General features: G+C 45.1%; 1 protein-coding gene across 3 annotated transcripts in view; it reads left to right on the forward strand.

Moving 5' to 3' along the window:
- The first annotated feature begins 346 nt into the window (after window positions 1-346).
- Window positions 347-23043, forward strand: part of Med13l (mediator complex subunit 13L) — a 208494-nt gene continuing 185797 nt past the window's right edge. For all 3 annotated transcript variants that reach the window (XM_021162043.1, XM_021162041.2, XM_021162042.2), the window contains exon 1: window positions 347-501. In XM_021162043.1, the coding sequence (XP_021017702.1) occupies window positions 430-501 (72 nt within the window). In that variant the 5' untranslated portion in view covers window positions 347-429. The remainder of the gene's footprint in view (window positions 502-23043) is intronic.

The raw sequence follows: 23043 nt of genomic DNA on the forward strand, positions 1-23043 counted from the left end.
GGAGGAAGAGGAAGGAGGGGACGGCGCTCGGCTGCCGGGGTCGCCCGCTGGCTTCGTCCGCACCCCCCCCTTCGCGGGCTCGCGCAGCGGCGGCGGCGGCGGCGGCGGCGGCGGCTCGGGGCGGCTGCGGGGCTCGCGTGCCTCCCGCGCCGGCGCGGCCGAGGGCGAGTCGCCCGCCGGTTTGGAGATAAACAAGGCGGCCGACGAGGCGGCGAGGCGGAGGCGGAGGCGGCGGCCCTGCGCGACAGAGGCGGGCGGCGTTCCCGCGCCGCCCCCCCCGCCGCCGCCGTCGTCGCCGTCGTCGCCACCGCCGCCCTCGGGCCTCCCGCGCGGGCCTCGCGCCCCTGGTGCCCGCGAGCCGCCGCCGCCGCCGCCCGGCCCGGCCCGCTCCGACATGCCCCGCTCTGGCGGCCGGGCTCGCGGAGGACCATGACCGCCGCGGCGAACTGGGTGGCGAACGGGGCGAGCCTGGAGGATTGTCACTCCAACCTCTTCTCGCTGGTGAGTGGCGGGGCGGGGGGGAGCCCGGGTTGGGGGGCGCGACCTCCCCGCCGCGCAACTTTCTCCTCCCGGAGCCCTGGCGGCGTCGGCGAGCGCGGCGCCCGGCGTGGACGTGCGTGGGGAAGTCGGGGCGCTGCGGACGCCGGGGCGCGCTCGGAGCGCCCACCTCCGTGGCAATCACACCCCCTCCCCTCCCCTTCCCCCTCTTTTTTCCGTTTTTTTTTTTTCTCCTCCTTCCCTGAAATGTGGAAGGCTTCTCTGTCTTGTGCAGCCGCCGGCGCGGGTGAGCTGCAGGCTCGTCCTCTCTCTCCCGATCGGATCGGCTGCTCTCCCACTCGCCGGCGTCTGCCTTCTGATTTTTTCTTTCTCTCTTCCTCTGTCTCTCCGTTTTTTTTTTCCTTTTTTTTTTCCCTTTTAAATATTTCCACAATGACACCTGCGATTTCACCCGAAAACAGTTGATGGAAGGCGATGGTGTCAGGGAAAAGGACTCTGGCAGCCGGAGCTCGCTCGCGCGGTTGTAAACACGGACAGCCGCCCGCCTCTCGGGGCTTACTATGCCGGAGAGCGGGAGAGCCATTGCTCGGAGCCCACGGAAGGTGGAGGAAGCTGCTGCTCCTCGCTCTCCTCCGCTGCCTTTAAAAACTGTTTTCTCTGCTTTAACTAGGAACACACACACACACACACACAAGCGCGCGCGCGAGCAACAAGCTGGGCGGTTTGATAACATCGCTTTTATCTGCTTTCGCCTCTCCTCTCTCCCGCTCTCGCCTCTGATAATTGACAACTTTTGCTTTGGAAGTGCATCGCCTGCCTTAATCTCGAACCATTTAGGGTGTCAATTGTTCTTCTGGAAGCCTGGCACCGGGCGACGGCGGCTCGATTCGTCGAAATTAAAAATGTATAGAGCTCCAGCAACTCTTTCCTGGCGGTGGCAGTGACATTTGGTGGTAAATGCCATCTTTGCTTTTTATTGGGTCGTATTACCTAGCTCTGAAAACATTCGCGTTGTTAAACCTGGCGCTTACGCTGATAATGGGAGTGCGTGGTCTTTAAATACGCGCTTTGTGCCTGAGTTACTGTGTGTGTGGAGCTATGTGCCCGGGAGAGTACGAATTTGTTTAAATATTGAGCAAAGATTTGTAAACAGATGTAAGGCAATTATGTTTCAAGCGTAGAATATAATTGGAAAATTGGTTGAACGGCCTATTTAATTTAGCCTTAAAAACTCAACTTATTTTAGTTGTGTGCCCAGTTTTGGTGGGGAGGGTGCTGGGGGGAGGGTGCTGACTTTTGGAGAGCATGCATTTATTGCAAATTATTTTCTGGAACCCCTGCTGCAGATAGAAGCTTTATTTCCTTTCAGTCCTTGTTTACACTGGATAAATAATTTAGTGTTCAAATTGTAATTAGTTACATTTAATTATGGGTGGCATAGATGCTTTTTCTCCCCTTGGAGACTAGTGGAGAAAGAGGAATTGTTGCCAACTTTGGAAGTGTCATTCTGTTTTCATGCTGATGAAGAAATCAAGCATGATTTTGGCCTACAAAGACACAGGAGTGACCCAGTCCCCCTGCTCCCACTCTTTTAAGCAGGCTGATTCCTGATCACCCCGAATTTTATCCCGAGGCTGAGTTTCGAGATTCAGTTAGAAGTTGGGGGTTCTTCCTTTTACTCCTGTGGTAATTTACCCTTGATCTTTTGATGCCAGGATAAAACTACTTCTGTCTCTTTTTTCACCACCCCCCCTTCCCTTGTCTGTCATTTAGTATTAGGTTCAGGGACCTTCATAGATCAGCAAATGTATTGACTAGGCGTTATTTAACCCCCCCCCCCAATTTGGTGACTGGGTGACTGCAATGACACTTTTACAGGTAATTAAAATAACCAAGTCAGCCGGTGTTAGCTGGGGAGAGCTCCCACATTGCTGTGCGTCAGGCTGAGAGCAGTGCTGTCTGTGTGCATGTGGCTAATTTATACACAGTGTGTTGTGCAGGCATATGCAAGCTGTGCAGGCTGCACAGCTCCACTTTCTCAGCTTCAGGGAGCCATGGGGTAGAGATGAGATATTCCGAATTCTTTCTTTAATTTCTGGACTTTGATTTTGACTGCATTCTGGGTATTTCTCCGCTTAAACCAAAAAGTTGACTTGAATATAAAGTACAATTAACTTTTTTGGGTAACTCCATTGAAATGTAGAAATGGCTTAGATTAGTTTAAAAATGTAACATATTTCCTGATACCTGGAGGTCTAGTTGTTTAAGGACTTTATTTTATATGCGTTGTTGTTTTGCCTGCTTGTGTGAGGGTGCTGGGTTCTTTGGGATTGGGATTAGAGACCATTGTGAGCTGCCACGAAGGTGCTGGGCATTGAACCCAGAACCTCTGGAGGAGCAGTCGGTGCTCTTAACCCCTGAGCCATCTCTCCAGCCCTAATCTTTCTTAGAAAACCAAGCCAAAGAAAAGAGACCCATGGAAAACCAAAACCAAGAATAAACTGCCAACAGTCCTTTATTCGGATTCTTAATTGAGAATTTTTTTTCTGAAGAGCATACACACACAGCAGCACTTTATCTTACTTATTGAGAATACATTGCCTAAAGAACATTGTATAGAATAGTTGATTTCAAAGGAGAGGCATCCTTTTAAAATCTTTTTTTTTTTTTTTTTTTGTCAGAACTCTAGGTAGCATTTTGTATTTTTGAACAGTTTGGCCTACAGTTTTGTTTCTGAGCAGAGAATAGTTACTTCTGGAACACTACCCACCCACATGCTCGTGTTAGCCTGGATGGAGGTGTAAGCTGGAGCCGAGCCCTGAGGGAACTCGACCCACTACTTCCTGAGATCCTGAGGCCATCGCCAGGGTTTAGAGAAGGCTGACTGAGCAATCAGGCCTCTTAAGATTCTTGTTCCTAGGCTTTTACTGAGTTTGTTTTCTGATACTGCCTGGAGTCCTGTTTCCTACTCTTTCTTTTCGGTCTCCACCCCCACCCTAACCCGTGAAAGGCCATTGGATGGCTGTGATATGGGCCCTTGTGCTGTTTCTCTCTCTTCCTCCTGTGAGATTTGTAGCCACTGCAGGAAATCCATGCCTGGCTGGGCCTCTGTGACACAAAACTTTTCTCATGGTGTCCATCAAATTAAGTGTGCTAAATCTTCATTTTTGGAAAATGTAACCGTGTACCTTGTGGCACTGAACTCACCCTTGAGGGAAGACACATCATAGTTTCCAGATGCCTTGCGTTTCTTCTGAGATAACGTGGAGAAAGTGACTTGGTGCCCTTTAGGCTAGTATGCTTAAGTATGCTGGGTCCCGGGACAGGAGGGGACACTTCTAAGTTTTAGATGTTTGCTCCACATTCATGTCTGGTTTGCTTAAAGTCTCCCTGACTGTAGGTAACCGAGCAATGCTGTAAATCCTCACTGAGTTAAAACCCACGTACACCCATTAGTACTTACGGTCCTATTGAGGACCATTTATTTTGTATCTGAAGCTTTTAGGGTAATTTGTTGCAGACAGAATTTCCTTTTGTTTTATGGGACAAAAGGAAGGTGGTTGTAACTGTTGAAAACTTGAGCTGCTGTGAGTAGAAGCTGGTGGGGAGGTGTGTGGAGTGGAAACCGGGAAGAAGGCTTGCCAAGGTTGCAGAGTGCCCAAATACTGCACAAGGTCTTTTTCTTTCCAGTTTGCAGTTTTAGTATTTAAAAGAAGTGTACATTTAAAGCGTCTTTTTCATGATGGTTCATTTTCTTTAATGAAAATATTTATAATATGCCAATGTGTTTCCTGTTTAGCATTTGTTGTTAGTAGCACATGGCCTTATAGTATTTATATTTTTTAATGGCAATAATTGCTACCCGGTAATGGTTGCCATATTAACCTCCAATTGCTAGTAAATATTTTTAAGTACATAATAGACAGCAATTTAAGGCATAGTGCAGCAGTTTACTGGACCGTTTTAAAGAGCCATTTGTACATGTGATGAGTTCATAATTTAAGGAGAAATAGTGTACCTGAGATCCATATGTGCCAGAGGCTTTGCCCTGCTCATTGGGAAGCAGGCTGGACCCATTCCTTTCTCTTTGTGTTCAGGACAGGAAGTGCTTGTTGAGTGTGTGCAGGTACTCTGGTACTCTGGTTTTGGATGGTCTTGGATGCGTTAGATGATTTATATTGAAAAAAAGTCTCTCAAGGTATTTCTTTAAATACTGTTAGCTTATAGTTGTGGCTTATGCTAATTAGTATGGAAAATTGATCTTTTTTGTTCACTAGCTAATTTAGCCTAGTTAATCGTGGGCTAATTGTATTCATCAAACTCTTTGAGGATCTATACTCTGAGATGAATAGAGACAGAATTGAGATGGAACTCTGTCTTAGTGTGCACAGGGATGCTGCAGCTGATCTGAATAGGGTTTTAATTCGCCTAGCAAAGTTTGATTCAGAGATAGACTAGATATTTTCGAAGCCTTTGACTTATTTTTCAAGAGACGATAATAATATTGTTATTTAAGCTACTACTGGTCCTGTGAAGAGGATGCCATGTTTACCTCACAGGAGCTGGCCAGTGAGAGAGATTAGATAAAGCTTATGAAAATTAGAAGGTGGTTGGACTGTAGGTGTGACTGGTGACCTGTGCTTTATAACCATTTCTTAGAAGCACAGAGAAGAGGCTTTCCAGCACTGTTGCCAGCGTGCTTTCTGATGCACCCAGTGCCTATGGGTGTACTGGATATAGATTGTGGATGGTGCCTGCATCAGGATCTCTGGTCATTTTAGAGATAATTTTGTTGTTGCAAAGAAATAACACTCAATGCATTTCGAGGGGAGTTAATCAGATAGCGTAAATTAGATAGCCTGTGGGGGTAGCTTCCCCTTCCAACAAGACAAAAAAATGTAAAACAAGTCAACACGCATTTGCCTCTTAGGACCCGCTTAGAGTTTTAGAATTAGAGACTCGGTATTGTAAGTGTTATTGGAATGCCTGACTTTCAATGTGCCTGGCTGGATCACATCCTCCTGATCTCGTTCAGATAATTCCCTTTTATGCTATATGCTTTCAGTGTTTATTTGAAAGATTTGAAGGTGTTAGCTTTGTTCTGTTGAGAGAACTGACTTCATTACATAGGGGAGGTGATATTCCATTAATCTTGGTAAATATTAACATAAATGAGAACTTGTAAATTCAGACTCATTTGCATGAATGAACTGCACACGCTTGCCCAGTGTTTTAGTTATAGGTTCTCATGTGCATCAGCATAGTTTTCTATCTTTGCTTTAGTTGATTAAAGATAGTTGTGAAATCATCTTAAAAAGCTGACGGCTGCTGCTTTAGGGACTGACCTCTGTGCTCTTGTGCAGTACCGTCTGTAAGTAAGGCAGCGGTGGGTCCCTTCCAACTGCTGGGGTGGCCACCACTAGGAAGGAAGCCCAGCTTCTCTGTGTGTGCATGTGTTGGTGATGTTTGCTGGACGAGTCTCCTTAAAGCCAATCAGTCTCGTTTAGAGCTTATTTGAATTCTAGTCTAAAAAAATGTAAGATGACTGCTTTCTTTCCAGAGGAAAATTGGGAGAAATGAGTTTTCTCAAGGCAAATGTTCCTTCACTGGGGTCTCTCCTGCTCCAGTTTATTGTGTGTTCCTAGATGTTATGTTCTCGTCCTGGGGGAATTGTGGCAGGATAGTCTTAAAGCTGTATTTGCATTACTTCACAAGAAAGCACACAGCTTTCTGCATTTTGTACCTTTTTCAGTGTAGTGAAATTCCAGTGGTGTTGAAGGAGCTTCCTGGTTGATTACATACAATTTCATATTGTGGCTTTAACGTGGTAAATAAGGAACTTGTAGATTTTTTTTTCTCATTCATACTCTCCTTGTCCTCCCTCCTCTCTCCCTCCCTTCTTTTCTTTTTGTTAGTTTTGAGACAAGGTTTTATTTTGTAGCCCAGGCTGGCCAGGAACTCACTAGAGTTCCTAGGCTGGCCTCAAACTGAAGGCAATCCAGCTGTGTGGGCCCCTTGAGTGCTGAGATAAGGGAATCTTCATCAGAGGCCTTGGGAAAGGTACTTGATCCAAGTTCCACGTCCAGAACCCATACAATAGAAGGAGAAAACTAACTCCCATAAGTTGTCCTCTGACATAGAGATATGTGCACGCACGTGTGATCTACACGTCCTCGGACACACACAACTGAATAAAGTGTAATTGTTTCTATATTCTTTTGGCTATAATTTATTCTTAATTTGTATCAAGTCACAGCACTAATTGGCCATTAGACATTTGGTCTTAAAATTAAAAAAAAAATTGTTTCAATTAAAATAGATAATTGTGAACAAGATTTTTGTAATACTGGTGGAAATGTTTTAAAACGACACTCTAACAGCCTATTAGACTTTAGGAAGATAATTATTTAAGACAGGGATACCCTGTGTAGCTGGAGCTTGCATGGGGTCTCTGATAGGCTGTCTGCCTCTGCCTCTGCCTCTGCCCAAGAGTGCTAGGGAGACAGTTGTCCCCCCAACCCTCAAGCCAGGCTTACTCATTTTTAAACTCTGTTCCAGGGTCACCTCCTCTCTGAGGCATTCCGTGATTGCCACCACAGGTAGAACTAGTCAGATCATAGTCTTGCTATAGCTCTGAGGAGTTGCAGAGGTTGCTTAGGGCAGTGACCCTGTCACAGTGATCTTGGTTCTTTCTGCACTTAGGCATTCATTCCCTGCTGTTAAGCCAGTCCTTCATCCGGGAGGCTGCCTCAGCACTCCCGGGTTTGGGTTCTGATTGGAAAAATGCTATTATAAAGCTTTGAGCTGGCCACCGGCTCATGCCTTTCTTTAATTCTACCCCTCAGGAGGGAGAGGGGGGCGGATCTCTGTGAGCTTGAGGCCAGCCTGGTCTACATAGAGTTCCAGGATGGCTGGCCAAGGCTAAGAAGAGATACCCTGTCTCAAACACACACACACACACACACACACACACACACACACACACACACACACACACAGAGAGAGAGAGAGAGAGAGAGAGAGAGAGAGAACGCTGTAATATAACTTAGGTGTTTAGTTCTGTTGTCTGAATTTTGTTAGCGAGGCTGAATGCCCCGTGGTTTGTCAATGTCCTGGATTGTCTACACTTGCTGAACTGTTGTTTTGTAACCCTTTGGGAATTAAGTCTGGGCCTTGACCCAGAGTCCTTTGCTTTTGTTCTACAGGCGGTGCAGGGGGCTTTTGCTCAGCCTTTAGTCACAAGGTCACTTTTTATGAGTCTAGTAAAGAGCCCAGTACAATAGGCAGCGAACTGGAATGGAGAAGCTTGAGCTGAATTTAATTTTTTCTGGTAAGTAGGCAGATCAGGGTGGACACAAACCTGTGCACTTAAGTGGAAATATAGAGGTTGGGGGGTGTGAAAAAAATCATTCTGAGTGCATTTTGTTTTAGACAGGGTAATTCTGGCTGGTCTAGAACTCACTATGTAACTCAGAGCTTCTCCGGCTTCTGCATGAGTGTTGGGATTTCAGGGGAGCACCCAGTGCCTCAAGCATGTACCTGTGGGAACTCTAGAATGGATGGCATGAGGCAGGCAGCAGGTGCCTGGGAGGCTGGGCAAGCCTCAGTTTTCACAGGTTTGAGGGAGAAGGAGCTGGAGTTCCTCCCGCCCACGCTGTTTTTGGGTCTTTGCTCACAAGTGAGCTGGGAGGAGAGACTTGGGATCCGAGTTTGCATGTGGCTTTTCTTCTCACTTGGGATTTCCTTGTGTGTGTTTTAAGTGCTGGAGGATTTGTATCTGCTCTGAGCTGTAACTGGTGAGAGTAGGAATCGAACCCTGGCTCTTACTTGATAGTTGATGGATTACTTCCTTGGAAGCTCTAGGGTGCCCTTTGACCTTTAATAATAGCAACATTTTGAGATTGTTCTTAGGGAATGTCAAAAATAGTACCTGATAAAAACTATTGTTCTTAACACCCAGTCACGTCTACTCTGCTGTGCTGATTCTGTTTTGAAAAGAGAGGAGCTAAGCTCTGCCTACTTTCTGAGTTTCAATTAACAAAGGAAGGACCCCATAGATCTATAATCTTTCTGTTAGGCATGCTGACTGTGGATAGGGCCATAACTTTACCATCAGAACTAGAAATTACCATGCAGGTGTGCTCTATAGTCTAAAATATTAGAAAAGGTTCATTTGTACATTTGTCTTAGGTAAAAAGGCCTCCCTGCCTGGGATTGCTTCAGTGGTGGTGTGGGCTGCCCACTGCCTTGTGCTGCACTTAATGACTTTGTTAGGGAACACTGGCTTTCCTGATATTCCCTGGGGACTATTCCACAGTGACATCCAACAGCACTTTCTCCAAGCCTGTTGTCTGGGCCGGCTGAGAGGCAGTCTTGACCTCCTGTGCCTCAGGCAGTGGGAGTGTGTGTCTGCAGAAGGGGGCCTGTCCTCCAGGCCTAGGAAAGGATTGTTGGCTGGAGGATGCTTGAAAGGTGTGGGGAGGACTTCCCGCTGCATTCACTTAAGCAGCTGTTCTGCAGGGAGGGTGTGGCACCGCACCTTTCATTAACATGTTGAGAACATTGGCAGGTTCTGTGATGTTATCAGGAGAGAAGATTTGGTTTCTTTACCTTCTAGCTCTTCTGTCCTTAGACCATCTGAGAGACAGGCTTTTTGTTTGCTGTTTTATGTGGTAAACGAGGACTTCTGAGACCTAAGGAGATGAAAAGGATTTGGGGGTGAGATTGGATGAAATAGCCAATAAACTAATATTTAGAAATGTTAATTTTTTGTATGCTGTGTTTGAGAAATTTAGAACATGTATAATTCATTTAGGAATCATGTACATCAGAAATGATTAAAATCTAGCTTGCACTTACCAAAGAGCTAAGGGTCTGATGCTCGGGGAAAAGACCTGCATGTACGATTTAATTTCTGAGATGCTGTATGTCAGGCCCAGAGGGAGCTACATGGGCTGCATGAAGCCTTGCAACTGGAAAGACCAGAGGGGAACTTTGTGCTGGCCCTGGGAGGGGCGGAGGGTAAGTGGGGTCTGCTGGGGAGTGAGAAGGGAGTTCTGTGGGGGCTCAGCCACAGCTTTTGAGCTTGCTTGGGAGACTTTGCTGAGGTGGCCCGTCAAACCCTCTAGTTTATGGCCCTGCACACAGCACAGAAACTTAGTGAGGTGGAATTTTCATTAGGTGGAAAATGTGAAGTGTAGGCAGGCCAGTTTAGATTAAGAAATGGTGATGTTAAAATAATCTTGAGCTTTCTAAAATAATCCCGCTGTGAACTTTAAGGAGACAGCGCTGCATTGTGCAAAGCACTAATGACTACAGTGACAAATATTTCAGAGACTGGACAGACGTGAAGTCTTAAATGAGCAGATGGCACACGAAATGAGAACGGGAGTTAATCCAAAACGATATAGAAACTATTAAGAGAATGGATTGAGGAACAGCGATGTGTTAAATGGTATTGGGTTGAATATGTGTTTAAGAGCCTTTCTAGGACTGCTCTCTTTCACAGGCAGAACAGACTTCTTGAGCCGGGTGGGCCACTGTTCTTCAGATTCTGCACATTTTACATGGTAGTTACTGGATGACACTCACTTCTAAGGACGGCACCCTGCTGCTGTGGGTGCATTTAAGCTCGTGTGTGCGAGTGTGTGCTTTAGGTGAACACACAGCGAGATTTGTTTCCTCTGACATGGAAGTAAACAATGTGGTAATGACAGTTTTTAAGGCATGCGTGGGCCTTGAGCCGCAGGGGAGGCTTGCTGTCAGTCTACTCAGTGGTCAGTGACTGTTCGTCGGAGGCTGTGTCCTGGAGAGCACTTGGATGGATGGATAACCCAGCCTGGGGCTCCTGAGGGAGTGGGAAGAGCAGCTTCCATGGAGCAACAGAGAGTCTGGAAAGGCAGAGACATAATCTGGTAGTTTAGCAAAATCCCCACTGGCCTGGCTGCCAAGGGGCCTCTTAGAGATTAAGGATGGGAGAGTGTGAGAGGGCCCTAGTGTGGAGGTGGGGCAGGGCGGGAAGGCTCTAAGGATTTTATTTTGAGCAAACAAAATCTTAAAAAAAAAACACTCTGTCTTTTAAATTTTCATTTATTTGTCTGAGTGGGGGGAAGAGGAGGGCTGCCATAGGTATGTGGAGGACACAGGGACAACTGTCACGATTTATTAAGTTTTCACTAAAACTTTTGCACTTCATGTTATAGTGTGGCTTATTGTAACCATCTCTTCCTTTTCTTTTCTTTTCTTTTCTTTTCTTTTCTTTTCTTTTCTTTTCTTTTCTTTCTTTTCTTTCTGAGACAGGGTTTTACTGTATGGTTGTGACTGTCCTGGAACTCATTAAGTAGATCAGGCTGGCTTCAAACTCACCAAGATATGCCTGCCTCTGCCTTCCAAGTGCTAGAATTAAAGTTGTGTACCACTACACTCAGTTTAACAAGAGTTTTCTTTAATGAGTGTCTTGGCCTTGAGCACAACACCCAGGGGAACTTGACTTTGGCATTGGCATGCAGCTGTGGGCGTTAGTAGTGAGGGATTCCTGCCATGGACTGAATTGGAACGAGAAGATGGGCTCCTACGTGTTGTCCTTATGTCTCTGTATGTGTGAAAGTGTGTGTGTGTGTGTGTGTGTCTGTCTGTCTGTCTGCACATAATGAAATCTAGGCCTGCTGGACTGTTTGCTGTCTCAAGCCCTGAGGAAGTGGTGCAGTGACCTTTGTTTTCAGTGGAGGTGGACTGTACTTGGCCTCTATACTGAGTGAAAACAGAGGGCAGACAGGGATCATACACTTCTCAGAAATAAAGGGTGTGCTGCACATGGCGGTGCATGGCTTCAGCCTTCCCACTGGGAGGCAGAGGCACAGCGGGCTTCTGTGAGTTCCAGGTCAGCCAGCCTGGCATGCTAGACCCTGTTAAAAACAAAACAAAAACAAAACAACCCCAACCCCCAAATTGAACATTGTCCCAGCTTTATGTTGTGTGGGCATATGCGTAGGTCTCTCTGAAAGTACCTTTCCTTTCAAAACATGGAATTGAAGTCCTATAAAGATGGGATTTAATCCTAGAATAATAGATATTTTAAGGAAACTTAGTTATATAATAATTACTCTAAACAAGATTGTGGGTACTTTGAAAAACCACATTTTTTCCATTTTGTGTGTGTGCCTGCATATGTGCGTGGGACTGTGAGGAACTGGGAGTCAGGTTTCTCCTTTCACCATGGATCTGGAGATTGAACTCAGGTCCTCAGACTCGCCAGCAAGTGCCTTTACCCACAGAGCTGTCTTGCTGACCTATGGCAGTACCTAAAAAAATGAAGTTCACATAACACCTGAGCAGTTCATCATTTAGAATTTATCCCAGGGCACATAGCTAAACAACATATTTATCCTTCTGCCCCAAACTGCAGGTTCTTAATGTTTAAGGCATTCAACACAGACAAGGTAGTGCTGCCTACACAGATTTAGTAGTTTCAGGTTGCCAGGGATCAGTTCATGCTTGTGGGGTGACCCAGGTGCTCAGGTCACTTGCCACACATACCCGATGACTTAAGTTCCAGATTCTGGACCCAAAGCTTAGCCTCTGACCTATGTGTATATGCTTACAGGCTCATGCCCAGAGTGGGGGGATGAGGAGACAGAGATACAGAGACAGAACGAGAGAGAAACTCAGTTCATTAGTTGGGTATGAAGTGCTTGAGAGAGAGATATTTAAAACATATTTTGTTAGTTTTGGCGCTCTGATGGCGGAACTGGGCTTTGCCACCCTGACAGATGGAACTTTTTTGAATATGACTGTAGAATCCTTTAGCATTTGGCTACATTGTAGATAGTTGTCAGGAGCACCCATGCTTTGGACTGTGAAAGCTAATAAACTGACTGTTTTATTTTATAAATTTGATTTGAAGTGGACGTGTTTCCTTATATTTGGAGGCTTTTCTAATGACATTATTAAGATAAATGGCTTGTGTTGGTGTTTATGTGATAAGCTTCAGTCACAGTTACAGAGTCACTATGATGGGCATTTGTATTCTAAAGTAACTGAGTTGTGCAGTCAAATTTTCTCACAAGGTAAGTGTGCTGCACTGGTAAGATCCAAAAGAGCTGACTTGAAAATTTCCAGAAAGTTGTGAGCTCTGAATGATAAATGCTAACGCTTATTTAAAAAATGCCTTAGACTTTAGTGTTGGCACTGAGCATAGAGTGTTTGAAGCCCAGTTGAGGGTCACTGTTGTGAGATGCAGCTTTATTGAGCTGTGTGTAAAACAGTGTGAGCGCGGTGGTAATACTGTGTGGTGTTGCTGAGTGATTTGTCCGCTGCACATGTGTAAATAGTGTTCCTATAACACAGCATTTCTAGCCCTCGCCAGAAAGAACTTACCTACTTCCCCTTATTTAATACCTGCTTCTGATTTGATGGCAGACAGGACTGGCAGTTGAGAGTTGGCTCACAGGCGGAGCTTGGAGTCTACATTCTATGTTTTAGGAGGAAGTCTGAAGTGTTTTAGAGATATAGCTACATGGTCAAACTTAGGTTTTAAAGAGATATTCATGGAGGGTATAATAAAGGAGACTCAAAAGGTGAGGGAAAGGGCTGTTTTAGGGGTCACTGCTGTGAGCAGGCACCATGACCATGGAAGTCTTCTAAGGACAACATGGAATTGGGGCTGGCTTACAGGTTCAGAGGTTCGGTCCATTATCATCAAGGGAGGAGCCTGGCAGCATCCAGGCAGGGGTGGAGCTGAAGGTGCAGAGAGTTCTGCATCTTGTTCTAAAGGCCGCTACGAGAAGACTGGCTTCCAGGCAGCTAGGATGAGGGTCTTATAGCTCACACCCAAACTTCTGCCACCAAGGCCACTCCCTGGGCCGAGTGTATTTAAATCATCACAAGGGTTCATTTATCTTTTTCCATTTCATACATTTTAAAAAAAAAAATTGTGGTGGTGGCTTCGGTGGGTGGCATTAAACCTAGGACCTCACTTATGCTACATAAGCACTCTTACAGAGCTCTGTCCCCAGCTCTTAAGAGGATTCTAGGGTGAGAAAACTGCAGGGCCAGCGGGAATGAAGAAAGGGAATGGATTAAGTAATACTTCTGGAGGTAGAGGGACAGGACAAGCTGAACAGACCTGGGGATGCCATGTGCATTCCTGTGTATTCAAAGTGTGTGCGGGGGTGGGGGGGGTGGGGTGGGGGTGGGGACAGGGGGGTTGACAGCATCCAGAGCAGCTGGAGTCTGATGCTCTGAGCCCAGGCAAAGTGAGCATCTCCTGACCCTGTGTTCCCAAGCCTTACAGAACTGAAACAGCCCTTGACAGAGGGATAGCGGGTGTGTGCAACATCAGGGTTTATGAGCTGCCTATTCTCAGAACTAATAAGATTTATGAGGTGAGGGGAGAAAGGGGAGGGAAGGTAGGAGAGAAGGACATTGCTGGATGTGTGGAGTGGGTGAATGGGGCCTTGGGCAGGGAGGGTGGCGGTGGTGCAGTGTGGAGGTGTGAGTCAGACTGTTTTGGCAGAGGAAGAATTCAGGAAATTCAGTTATCAGAAATGGGCACAGAGTAGCCCTGACAGGAAGAAAGGAAATAGGGGGTAGGCAAGCTCACCACCTGGTCCTTTCTCAGCAGGGTATCCTCCTCTGCTGGGAGCAGGGCTAAGGCTGGGGAAAGCAGGCCATCTTCCCACCTTGGAGCTGCTGTGGGGAGGTTTCCTTTTCTTTTCCCCCTCATTTTCTCAGGTAGCATTTTTTTCACTGTGTAGCCCTGCCTGTCCCGGAACCCACTCTGAAGACAGACTAACCTAGAACTCAGAGAGTCTTGTCTTCTGCGTCTTGAGTGCTGGGATTAAAGGTCTGTGTCACCCTCACCCTGCTCAGTAGGTGGAGGAGAGGGCATGTTGGTAGCCTACAAGCAGTGTGTGTGTGTGTGTGTGTGTGTACGTACGCTCACCTGTTCCTAGCTCTGATTCCTTTGCATATTCACTCCTGCATTTTTGTTCCCTCAGCTTAGCCCTTGGCTGCTTGATTGGACAAGTTTGTGTAGTTATTTGGAGAGTCCTGTTATGTGTCAGTTTTGCCTCATGTTTGGGAAGTTCACTTCCTATTTCTCTGCTCCCTCCTCTCCTCCTTTGCCCTCCAGCCGCTACCTTCTTCTTCCTTTCTCTGCACACTCCTGCCTCCTTGTGCTCTGGAGCCCTCTGTGCTCCCACTGTGCAGTGGCTCAGCAGCCTTGGGTCTCAGTTAGGCACTACAATGTACATCTGCACTTCAGAAGCTTTTGATGGATCTCTCGGGGTGGCGTGGCCTCTCCAGTAGTTTGGAGGACACTTATTGGCACAGCGTGTGCCAGCTGCTGTCAATTGGCTGCGAATTCCTTCAGCCTTCGCAGGTGGGCAGATACTTGCCTTGGCTACCCTGAAGCCAGAGCTGGCTCTCTTGCAGTTTTCATGGTTCTTTAATTTCTCTCCAAGTGAGGTGGTAGTACTAATGAAATACAAAATATTTTCATGAAATAAAACTTCCAGGAAACTGAAAATGCGTAGCTGAGGCTCCCCCAGCGATGTGTCCTCGCCAAGTGTGCACTTGTGCTGCGTGGAGCCACGGTGCACAGACCCACACAGGCTTTATTGAGCTGTGATCACCAACGCTGTCCATGTGCTTACAGTTTCCATAATTATGATTTCAATGGAAAGTAATTTCTTTTATAAATTAAATAAAATACCACTTAATTACTCTCAGATTCAAGCAATATGGAAGTGTCTAACATAAACCATAAAGGTCCTCCTCTCCCTGAGGAAGATACCAACCAGGATTTTAATTTGTATTAGTCCAGCTTTCCCGCTAGTTCTTAAACACACCTCCGTGTGTCTGCGCACACAGTCAGATTGTCTTACTAGATCTCTAAAATCACACGCATAAGTTATGCACGAGCTAGAGTGTGCAGTGAGCAGTTCATTTTCAGCATGAGCGCCCAGCCCCACCCTGCCCTCTCTTACTACCCTCAGAGGAGCTCTGACCCTGAGCCCTTGGTTGTCACCATATGGACCCACTGTGGCTTGGTCCATGTGTCTGTAGGTAGAGCCTCACCGTGTTCTCTGACAGTCTGCCTACCCAGCTTCATAGCTGCCGCACGGGGATGCAGCTGTGCCTCAGTCCATGCCGCATGCTGGTCTCCACACGCTTGCTTGCTTGCTCACCAGCCAAGGACACAGTGATTCTCACCTTTCCCTGTAATGTGACTTTCTGCTCTCTCTGTGTGTGTGTGTGTGTGAGAGAGAGAGAGAGAGACAGAGACAGACAGACAGACAGAGAATTTAGACAGACCTTTTCTTTTTGTTAACAGTAGCATCCTTTCTCCTAAGATAATGTACTTTTGTTTGTTTAACCACCAATTATGAGAAACATTAAGGCAGTTTCAATTTTTTTCAGCAATAATAGTTAAACACTACATTTTGATAGATACAACCATGAGCCCACTAAGAACATATGTCAGTTTCCATTTCTACAGACAATGCATATTTTCCATTTTTCTTTTCTTACCTATCCTGGAAATTGCTCGATTTATGTTTTGCTTCTTTGAGCAGATGCATCTCAATAGCTTACGTTTTGAATTTTTGACTTCCAGTGAGATTTTGAAGCTCTTGTAAATATTATGCAGGTATATAGATTTTTTGAGTTTTCTTTTAAAATGTTAAATCTCTACAAAGGCCCTTTCCCCTTGTTTCTGGCCTGCATTAGGTAGGACTGTATTCCCAGGCCAACTGTCCCATGCTGCGGCTTCTCCCCAGCCTGAGATCTTCTGAACAGGAGTTGCTATGGCAGCTGTGACAGCTGCTTCAGAGCATACAGTCTGCTCACCCATTGCTTTCTTAGAGGAGAAAACCTGGGCAAGAACCTCAAGTGTCGGAGGCTTTGAGGCAGGTCTGAGTTCCTCCTGTCCCTTGAAGATCCAGTCCTGCCAGGACTTCTGGGGTGAGCCTCCTAGCTAGCCTAGTCTTTACTGAGTGCTTTCTTTTCTGAGCCCTTAAAAATGAACCCTGTAGACCACATAATTCAGTGCATGCATGAAAGTAAGAATCAGTGGGGCATGCAGATTTGCTTGAGATTAATGGAGTGATAATACAGTTTACGGTTTTTTAAAGTTTCATCAGAGATTAATGGAGTAATAATGCAGCTTGTGATTGCTTTGTACAGACAGGCAGTAGTCGCTTTCTCTTTGACTTCTATTCTGAACAGAGTCATCTAGAAAGGGAAAATTAGGATAGCTAACTGTTGTGATTCATGGTGAGTGAGGTGGTCTGACGGTGTCAGCTTGTACAATAAAGGCCATTGCTCAGGCCCTGCTGTCAGAGGTGGAGTCTTCCAGCAGCACACCCAGGTGCTTATTTAAGCATACGGGGACAGCCTAGAATGACCAGAACAAATTTCTCTTTTATAAGCCAGACCCTCAGTCAGACATTTACCACACCATTGTCCTTTGACCCCCACCAGGTGTATGAGGTCCAAGACCTTAGGGTTCAGACTCTGTTCTTCACGGTGGGTCTGTGTCAGGATAGTCCCTGTAGACAACTTCTGATTGTTAGCCTGAGCAGTGGAGATGGGAAGGAGCGGTTCATGTGTGTGAACCATGTCAATTCTGAGGAAAAAGAATGCATGTACTCATGACAGTGATGTGGGCGAGAAGGGATCAGCACCGAGGAACCACACTGCAGGCTCAGTCCCCACCTGTGCTCCCAGAAGCCTCTGAGTGAAGTTAAGTACAAAATGATTGTTGCTAGATGGAGTCCTCCCCAAACACTCCTGTGTGTAGGGAGACCCTGTCTCATGGAAAAAAGGAAAACACCCAGCGCTGGATTTCCTTTACTGTAGAGCCCAGGCTAGCCCTAAGCTCTTGGTCCTGGCTTCTTCCTAAGTACTGAGATTACAGGGGAAAGCAGTGTTGACCTGTAGGCAGACATGGAAATAATTACAAGGGTCACAGTCACTTGGAAGTGCATGAAGTCTTTGATATTATCTACTGGGATTATTGTACCAACAGTTAAACTTTTCAGTGTGTTTATTGAGATAGAGTTTTTATTTGTTTTTGACACAGGATTTCTCTATGAAGCCCTGGCTGTCCTAAAACTCTCTCTGTAGACCAGGCTGGCCTCAGACTCATAGAGATCTGCTTTCCTTGGCCTCCTGAGTGCCAAGATTAAAAGTGTGCACCATCACCTGACTGAGATAGAATTTTTATACAGAATAGACATCCATTTTAAGCGTTCACTTTGATGGATTTTGATATGTGTCCATTCATAGAACAGCACATTGTTTGGTGTGCATATGAGGAGAAAGTACATTCTGTGTGGGTGAGAGGGCAGTCTGCTGCAGAAGGGCCTGAGTGCCCCACATTCAGGTCTCCTTCCTGCCGGCCAGCTTCTCCCACCCCCAAACACCCCAACTGTCACAGGACAAGCAGTTTGCCTTTTCTGGATTTTTTTTGAAACTGGAATAATAATATATAGCCTTCGTACTATCATTCTTTGTTCTTTTTTCTTTCTTTCTTTTTATTTTTAAACAGTTCCTGGAATGGATATACCACAGTTTGTGATATGCATTCATTTATTGAGGGCTATTAAAATTAATGTACTAATTCTTGTGTCTTTATTTCTGTAAATAAGTAGGTTTCATTTGGTAATGGGCTGCCAAACATAAAAAATGTCCTGTTATTTGATAGCTCACAGGACAGTTGTGCGTGTCCTGTAGTTGTTCTGCATGCTAGTATCGTATGGTTAATTAGGTTTTAAATCTGTTAGCCACTCTCTGGGCCAGCAGCATGCCTCAGGGACAAAGCAGCTTGCTCAGCAAGTGTGGTGACTTGAGTTCAATTCCTGGAATGCACATAAAGGTGGAAGATGTAACCTGCTCCACAAAGTTGCCCTCAGTGTCCATGTTACCCCATCACATATACACACAGACACTAATAGTAATAATGTTTTAAAATTAGCCTCTTTAGAGGATGGTCGTCGAAACTGATTTCAATTTATAACTCACTAATGATTGCTGAAGTATAATGTCTTTTTGTCTGCATATTATGCCATTTACATAGTTCTTGTGATTGTTTATTGGCAATTTTCCTTCCAATTTAAAAATGAAGTTGTTTTCTTGGGTCGTCGGGTTCCTGAGCTGCAGCCTGCGTCTCTGCCCCTCGTGAGCACTCTGCACTCTGCCCAGCTCTGTCTTACCTTTCCTGTTTTCTTTCAACTGTGTTCTTTGAAGATCAGATCTCAAATTGAATGCAGTTACTGTTTCCTTTTGTAATTTATATTCTTTTTCTTTTGAAGAGTTCTTTGTTACCACAGAATAGTAATGTGTCACACACACACAATTAATTAGTGTGTGCAGGCTAGTCCCCCAGTGAACCATGCATCTTCATTTCCATAGTGTGAGGAAAGAATTGGAACTTCTCTGAGTCCTACTGTTCCCTGTGTGACTCTCGTTGTCTCAACACAACATGGCAGAGGCTCAGGTTTCTGAGCCCACCTTGCTCTGTGGTGCAGGCTGGCCTAGAACATTGTGCCACCCAGACAGGCCTCATCTCCCGTTCCCTTCTGAATGCTGGGACTGTGCGATGACTCTCTAAATGGTGTCTAAGGTAGCAGATAGCACTATGGCTTTTCTGAACCAAGTGTGTTTTACTCCCTTCTCATCTCTTCCGTTGTAGGCCCTTCCCCAACTGCTCTTAACACTGTGTAGTTGCAGCTCCTTGTGTGTGCCTGCAGGGTTGGCATGGTGGGGGTCATGGGGGTCACCCTGCCTGCTGTGCCCCTTTCCCTAAGGTGATTGCCCTTCTTGCTGCTCTGTTCAGTAGTGGGATTTTGTAGTGTATCTTGAAATCAGGAAGTGCTCTAGCTTTTCTATTCAACTTTTTTCTTTTAATATTTTATTTTTTAAAAATTAGATGGCGTTTTCATTTGAATTTCCTTTTGATTGATCCCTTTCCCATCTTCCTGCCTGTTGGCTCCATTTCCACTTGGATCTCCTGTACTCCACCCTTCCTCCCTCCCTAGAGCTCGACACCCCCGTCCAGCCTCATGGACCCTGTTCTAGTTTCTTGCCTTTACCCACATTTATTTCCAGCTGTGTATTTATAGTTTACAGAGCACATTAGAGAGAGCAGGCAGTGTTTTTATTACTAAGTCTAGGCTACCTTGTTTGGTATAGTGATTTCCTTTTCCTCCCATTTTTTTATAAATTTAATTTTCCATTTTGGTTTTTCAAGGCAGGGTTTCTCTGTGTAGCCCTGGCTGTCCTGGAACTCATGTAGACCAGGCTGGCCTCGAACTCAGATCCATTTGCCTCTGCCTTCTGAGTGTGCTGGCAATAAAGAAAGGTGTGTATCACCACTGCCTGGCTCAATTTCATTTTTCTTTATAGTAGACTAAAATCCCACTGTGGGGCCTTGAGAAGTTACTCAGTGCTTAAGAATATTGGTTGCTCTTCCAGAGGACCTGGGTTTGACTCTTAGCACCCACATGGCAGCTCACAGCCATCTGACTCACTCTTCTGGCTCCTGTGGGCACCAGGCAGATGCATGATGCCAAGACATATATGTAGGCAAAACACCTTTATACATGAAATAATAAAATATAAGAAACTCACTATGCAGAACAGTCTGGCTTTGAACTCAGAGATCTACCTGCCCCTGCCCCTGCTGGGATTAAAGGTGTACACTACCATACCTGGCCTCAATATAAAATTTTATTGACTTATTTTTCAAATATTGGAGCTTGGGATTGAACCCTGGGTGTTGTGTGTTAGGTGACCACTATACCATCGAGATACAGTTTTATCAATTCACTGTGCCTTAAAATCAGTCTGGTAATTTGTGAAAGTACTGTGTAGATTGATTGGGATTATATTAAATATATAGGTCAAATTGGCAAGATTGTATTGATGATAATTGAGATTTCTAGTTCACAGATATGATCTTGTTTTCTGTGTGTGTGTGTGTGTGTGTGTGTATGTGTGTGTGTGTTTGGGGTTTAGGCAAGTGTTTTGCCAGAGCTACACTCGCCAGCTTTCCCTTTACCAGCCCTCCTGTCCGTCCATCCATCCATCCGTCCGTCTCCAGGCTGAGCATGTGTTCTGCAGTGTGGTCTCCTGAGTAACCCCTGGTGGCCTGGTTCCTGATGTGCTCCTTCCACCCCTAACCCCTTCTGCTGGCATCATGTGGGATTATGGGTAGGTGCTGCCATGCCTGTCTTTATAGCGTTCACTTTTTCAACATTGTTTGGTAGTTTTAAACATGTATTTAAATTTGTCCTTAAATTGTGTATGCTTTTTAATGCTATTTTGAAAGAAATGTTTACAGTGTTTCTACTTATTTACTGCTGATATAGAGAAGTGCTTGTATTGTGTGTACTGACTGACTTTGCTAAACTCTATAATGTGTTGTGACTATCTTACAGAGGTCTTAGGTTTTTGTAAATGCATATTACAATGTTGTCTGTAGATAAGTCATTTCAATTTTTGTTTTGTTTTGTTTTGTTTTGTTTTTTGTTTTTCGAGACAGGGTTTCTCTGTATAGCCCTGGCAGTCCTGGAACTCACTTTGTAGACCAGGCTGGCCTCGAACTCAGAAATCCGCCTGCCTCTGCCTCCCAAGTGCTGGGATTAAAGGCGTGCACCACCACAGCCGGTTGAATTATTTTTTAAATCTGTATTTTCTTCCTCTTTCCTGGTGTATTGTATTACTTGGGACCTACAGTACAGTTCTGAGTGAAGGTACTCAGGGTGTAACCTGCCCTTGTTCTTGATTTTAGGCAGTCCTCTGTCACCATGTTGTTTGCTCTGGGTTTTTGAACATTTCCCAACTAAATTAGCTTTTATTCCTTAAGATTTATTTCATTTTTATGTTTCTGTGTGCGTCTATGTTGTGCACATGTGTGCTAGTGTCTGAGGATGCCAGAAGAGGGCATCTGATTCCATAGAGCTGGAGTTCCAGGCACTTGTGAGTGGCCTGCTGTGAATGCTGGGAACAGAGCTCCCATCCTTTACAACAGCAGTAAGCACTCTTTAACTGTTTCTGTGTCCCTAGATTAAATTAAATTTTCTTTTTACATTTGTTTATTTAGTGTGTGTCTATGTAGGTGCGAGTGCATGGATGTGCACATTTGTGAGATGGAGTTGGTTCTGTTGATGGACTCTAAGTGTTTTTTGTGTTTTGACTTGTTAGCATCTTCATGGCGTTTATATTCATGCCCATAAAGGATACTGCCATGTGGATTTCTCGTGAAGCTTTTGTATGGTCCTGGTGCCACAGCATCATCAGTCTTGTGACTTATGAATAGCCTTCCTTCTTTCTTTCTTTTTGAGACAAGGTCTCACTATGTTGTTGCCCTGGCTGGCCTGGAACTCAGAGATCCACCTGCCTCTGCCTCTTAAATGCTGGGATTAAAGGTGTGTCCCACCATACCTGGCTGTTTGCTGAGTTTATTTGGGACATATTTGCAGTACTTTGTTTGTTTGTTTGTTTGTTTGTTTTTGAGACAGCTTTTCTCTGTGTAGCCCTGGCTGTCCTGGAACTCATTCTGTAGATCAGGCTGGCCTCAAACTCAGAAATCCGCCTACCTCTGCCTCCCAAGTGCTGGGATTAAAATCGTGCGCTACCACGCCTGGCTATACTTTTTTTTTAAATGGAAAAGTTTTTTATTGTTAACTTTGTAAATAAATAGACATTTGTTTATCGTATGTATGTGTGTGTGTGTGTGTGTGTGTGTGTGTATGTGTGTGTGTAGGAGGCCCATGTGTGTACCATGGAGCATATGTGGCAGCCGGAGCACAAATTGTAGAAGTTGTTCTTTTTCTTCCCTCAAAGTTGTCCCAGGATCAAACTGTGGTAGCTATGGTTGGCAGCAAGTGCCTTCATCTACTGTGCAGTCTCCGGCATCATGAGAAAGTTTGAAAGTTTGAATTCTGTTGGAGAGGGAGAGGGGAGTAGGCAGGTTTCATTTCTTTTTTTCAAATTCTTGTTCACTTAACTGGCTTTCTTTACTAAACTAAAAGTTGTTTGTAGTCAGCCTGCCCTTTTCAGAAGTATTTCAGGGTGTACAGCAATACACCTTCACTTCGCAGGGACTTGTCTGTTTATGCTCAGGATTTTGTCTAGAGAAATTTGTCAGCTTTATGAATCTTTTTAAAGAATCAGCTTTTGGTTTTGTCATTTTCTTGTTAGTCTGTTTGCATTTCTTATCTTTTGCTGTTATTTCCCTCTGTTGACTCTGCTTATAATGTAGAAGCTTAGAGCCATGGTTCTGTCTGTACCTTTCTGGTGGGAGTATTTGAAGCTAGAGTTCTCTTGGCATACTCTTTAATTATATCTTACACATTTTGGTGTATTAGAATCAGTCATGAGCTCAAAAGTGTTCGGTTCTTTCCCCATGTGTTATTTGGAAGTTTAGATTCCAGATTTTACAGGGAGTAGAGGCATTCCAGATTTTGTTGTGGTTGGTATTAATTTCTAACTTAATTTTGTTCAGAGTTTTAAATTCTTAACAACATCTTAGTGTGTGTT

The sequence above is a fragment of the Mus caroli genome, chromosome 5 (genome assembly GCF_900094665.2).
Source record: "Mus caroli chromosome 5, CAROLI_EIJ_v1.1, whole genome shotgun sequence".
NCBI classification, from domain to species: domain Eukaryota; kingdom Metazoa; phylum Chordata; class Mammalia; order Rodentia; family Muridae; genus Mus; species Mus caroli.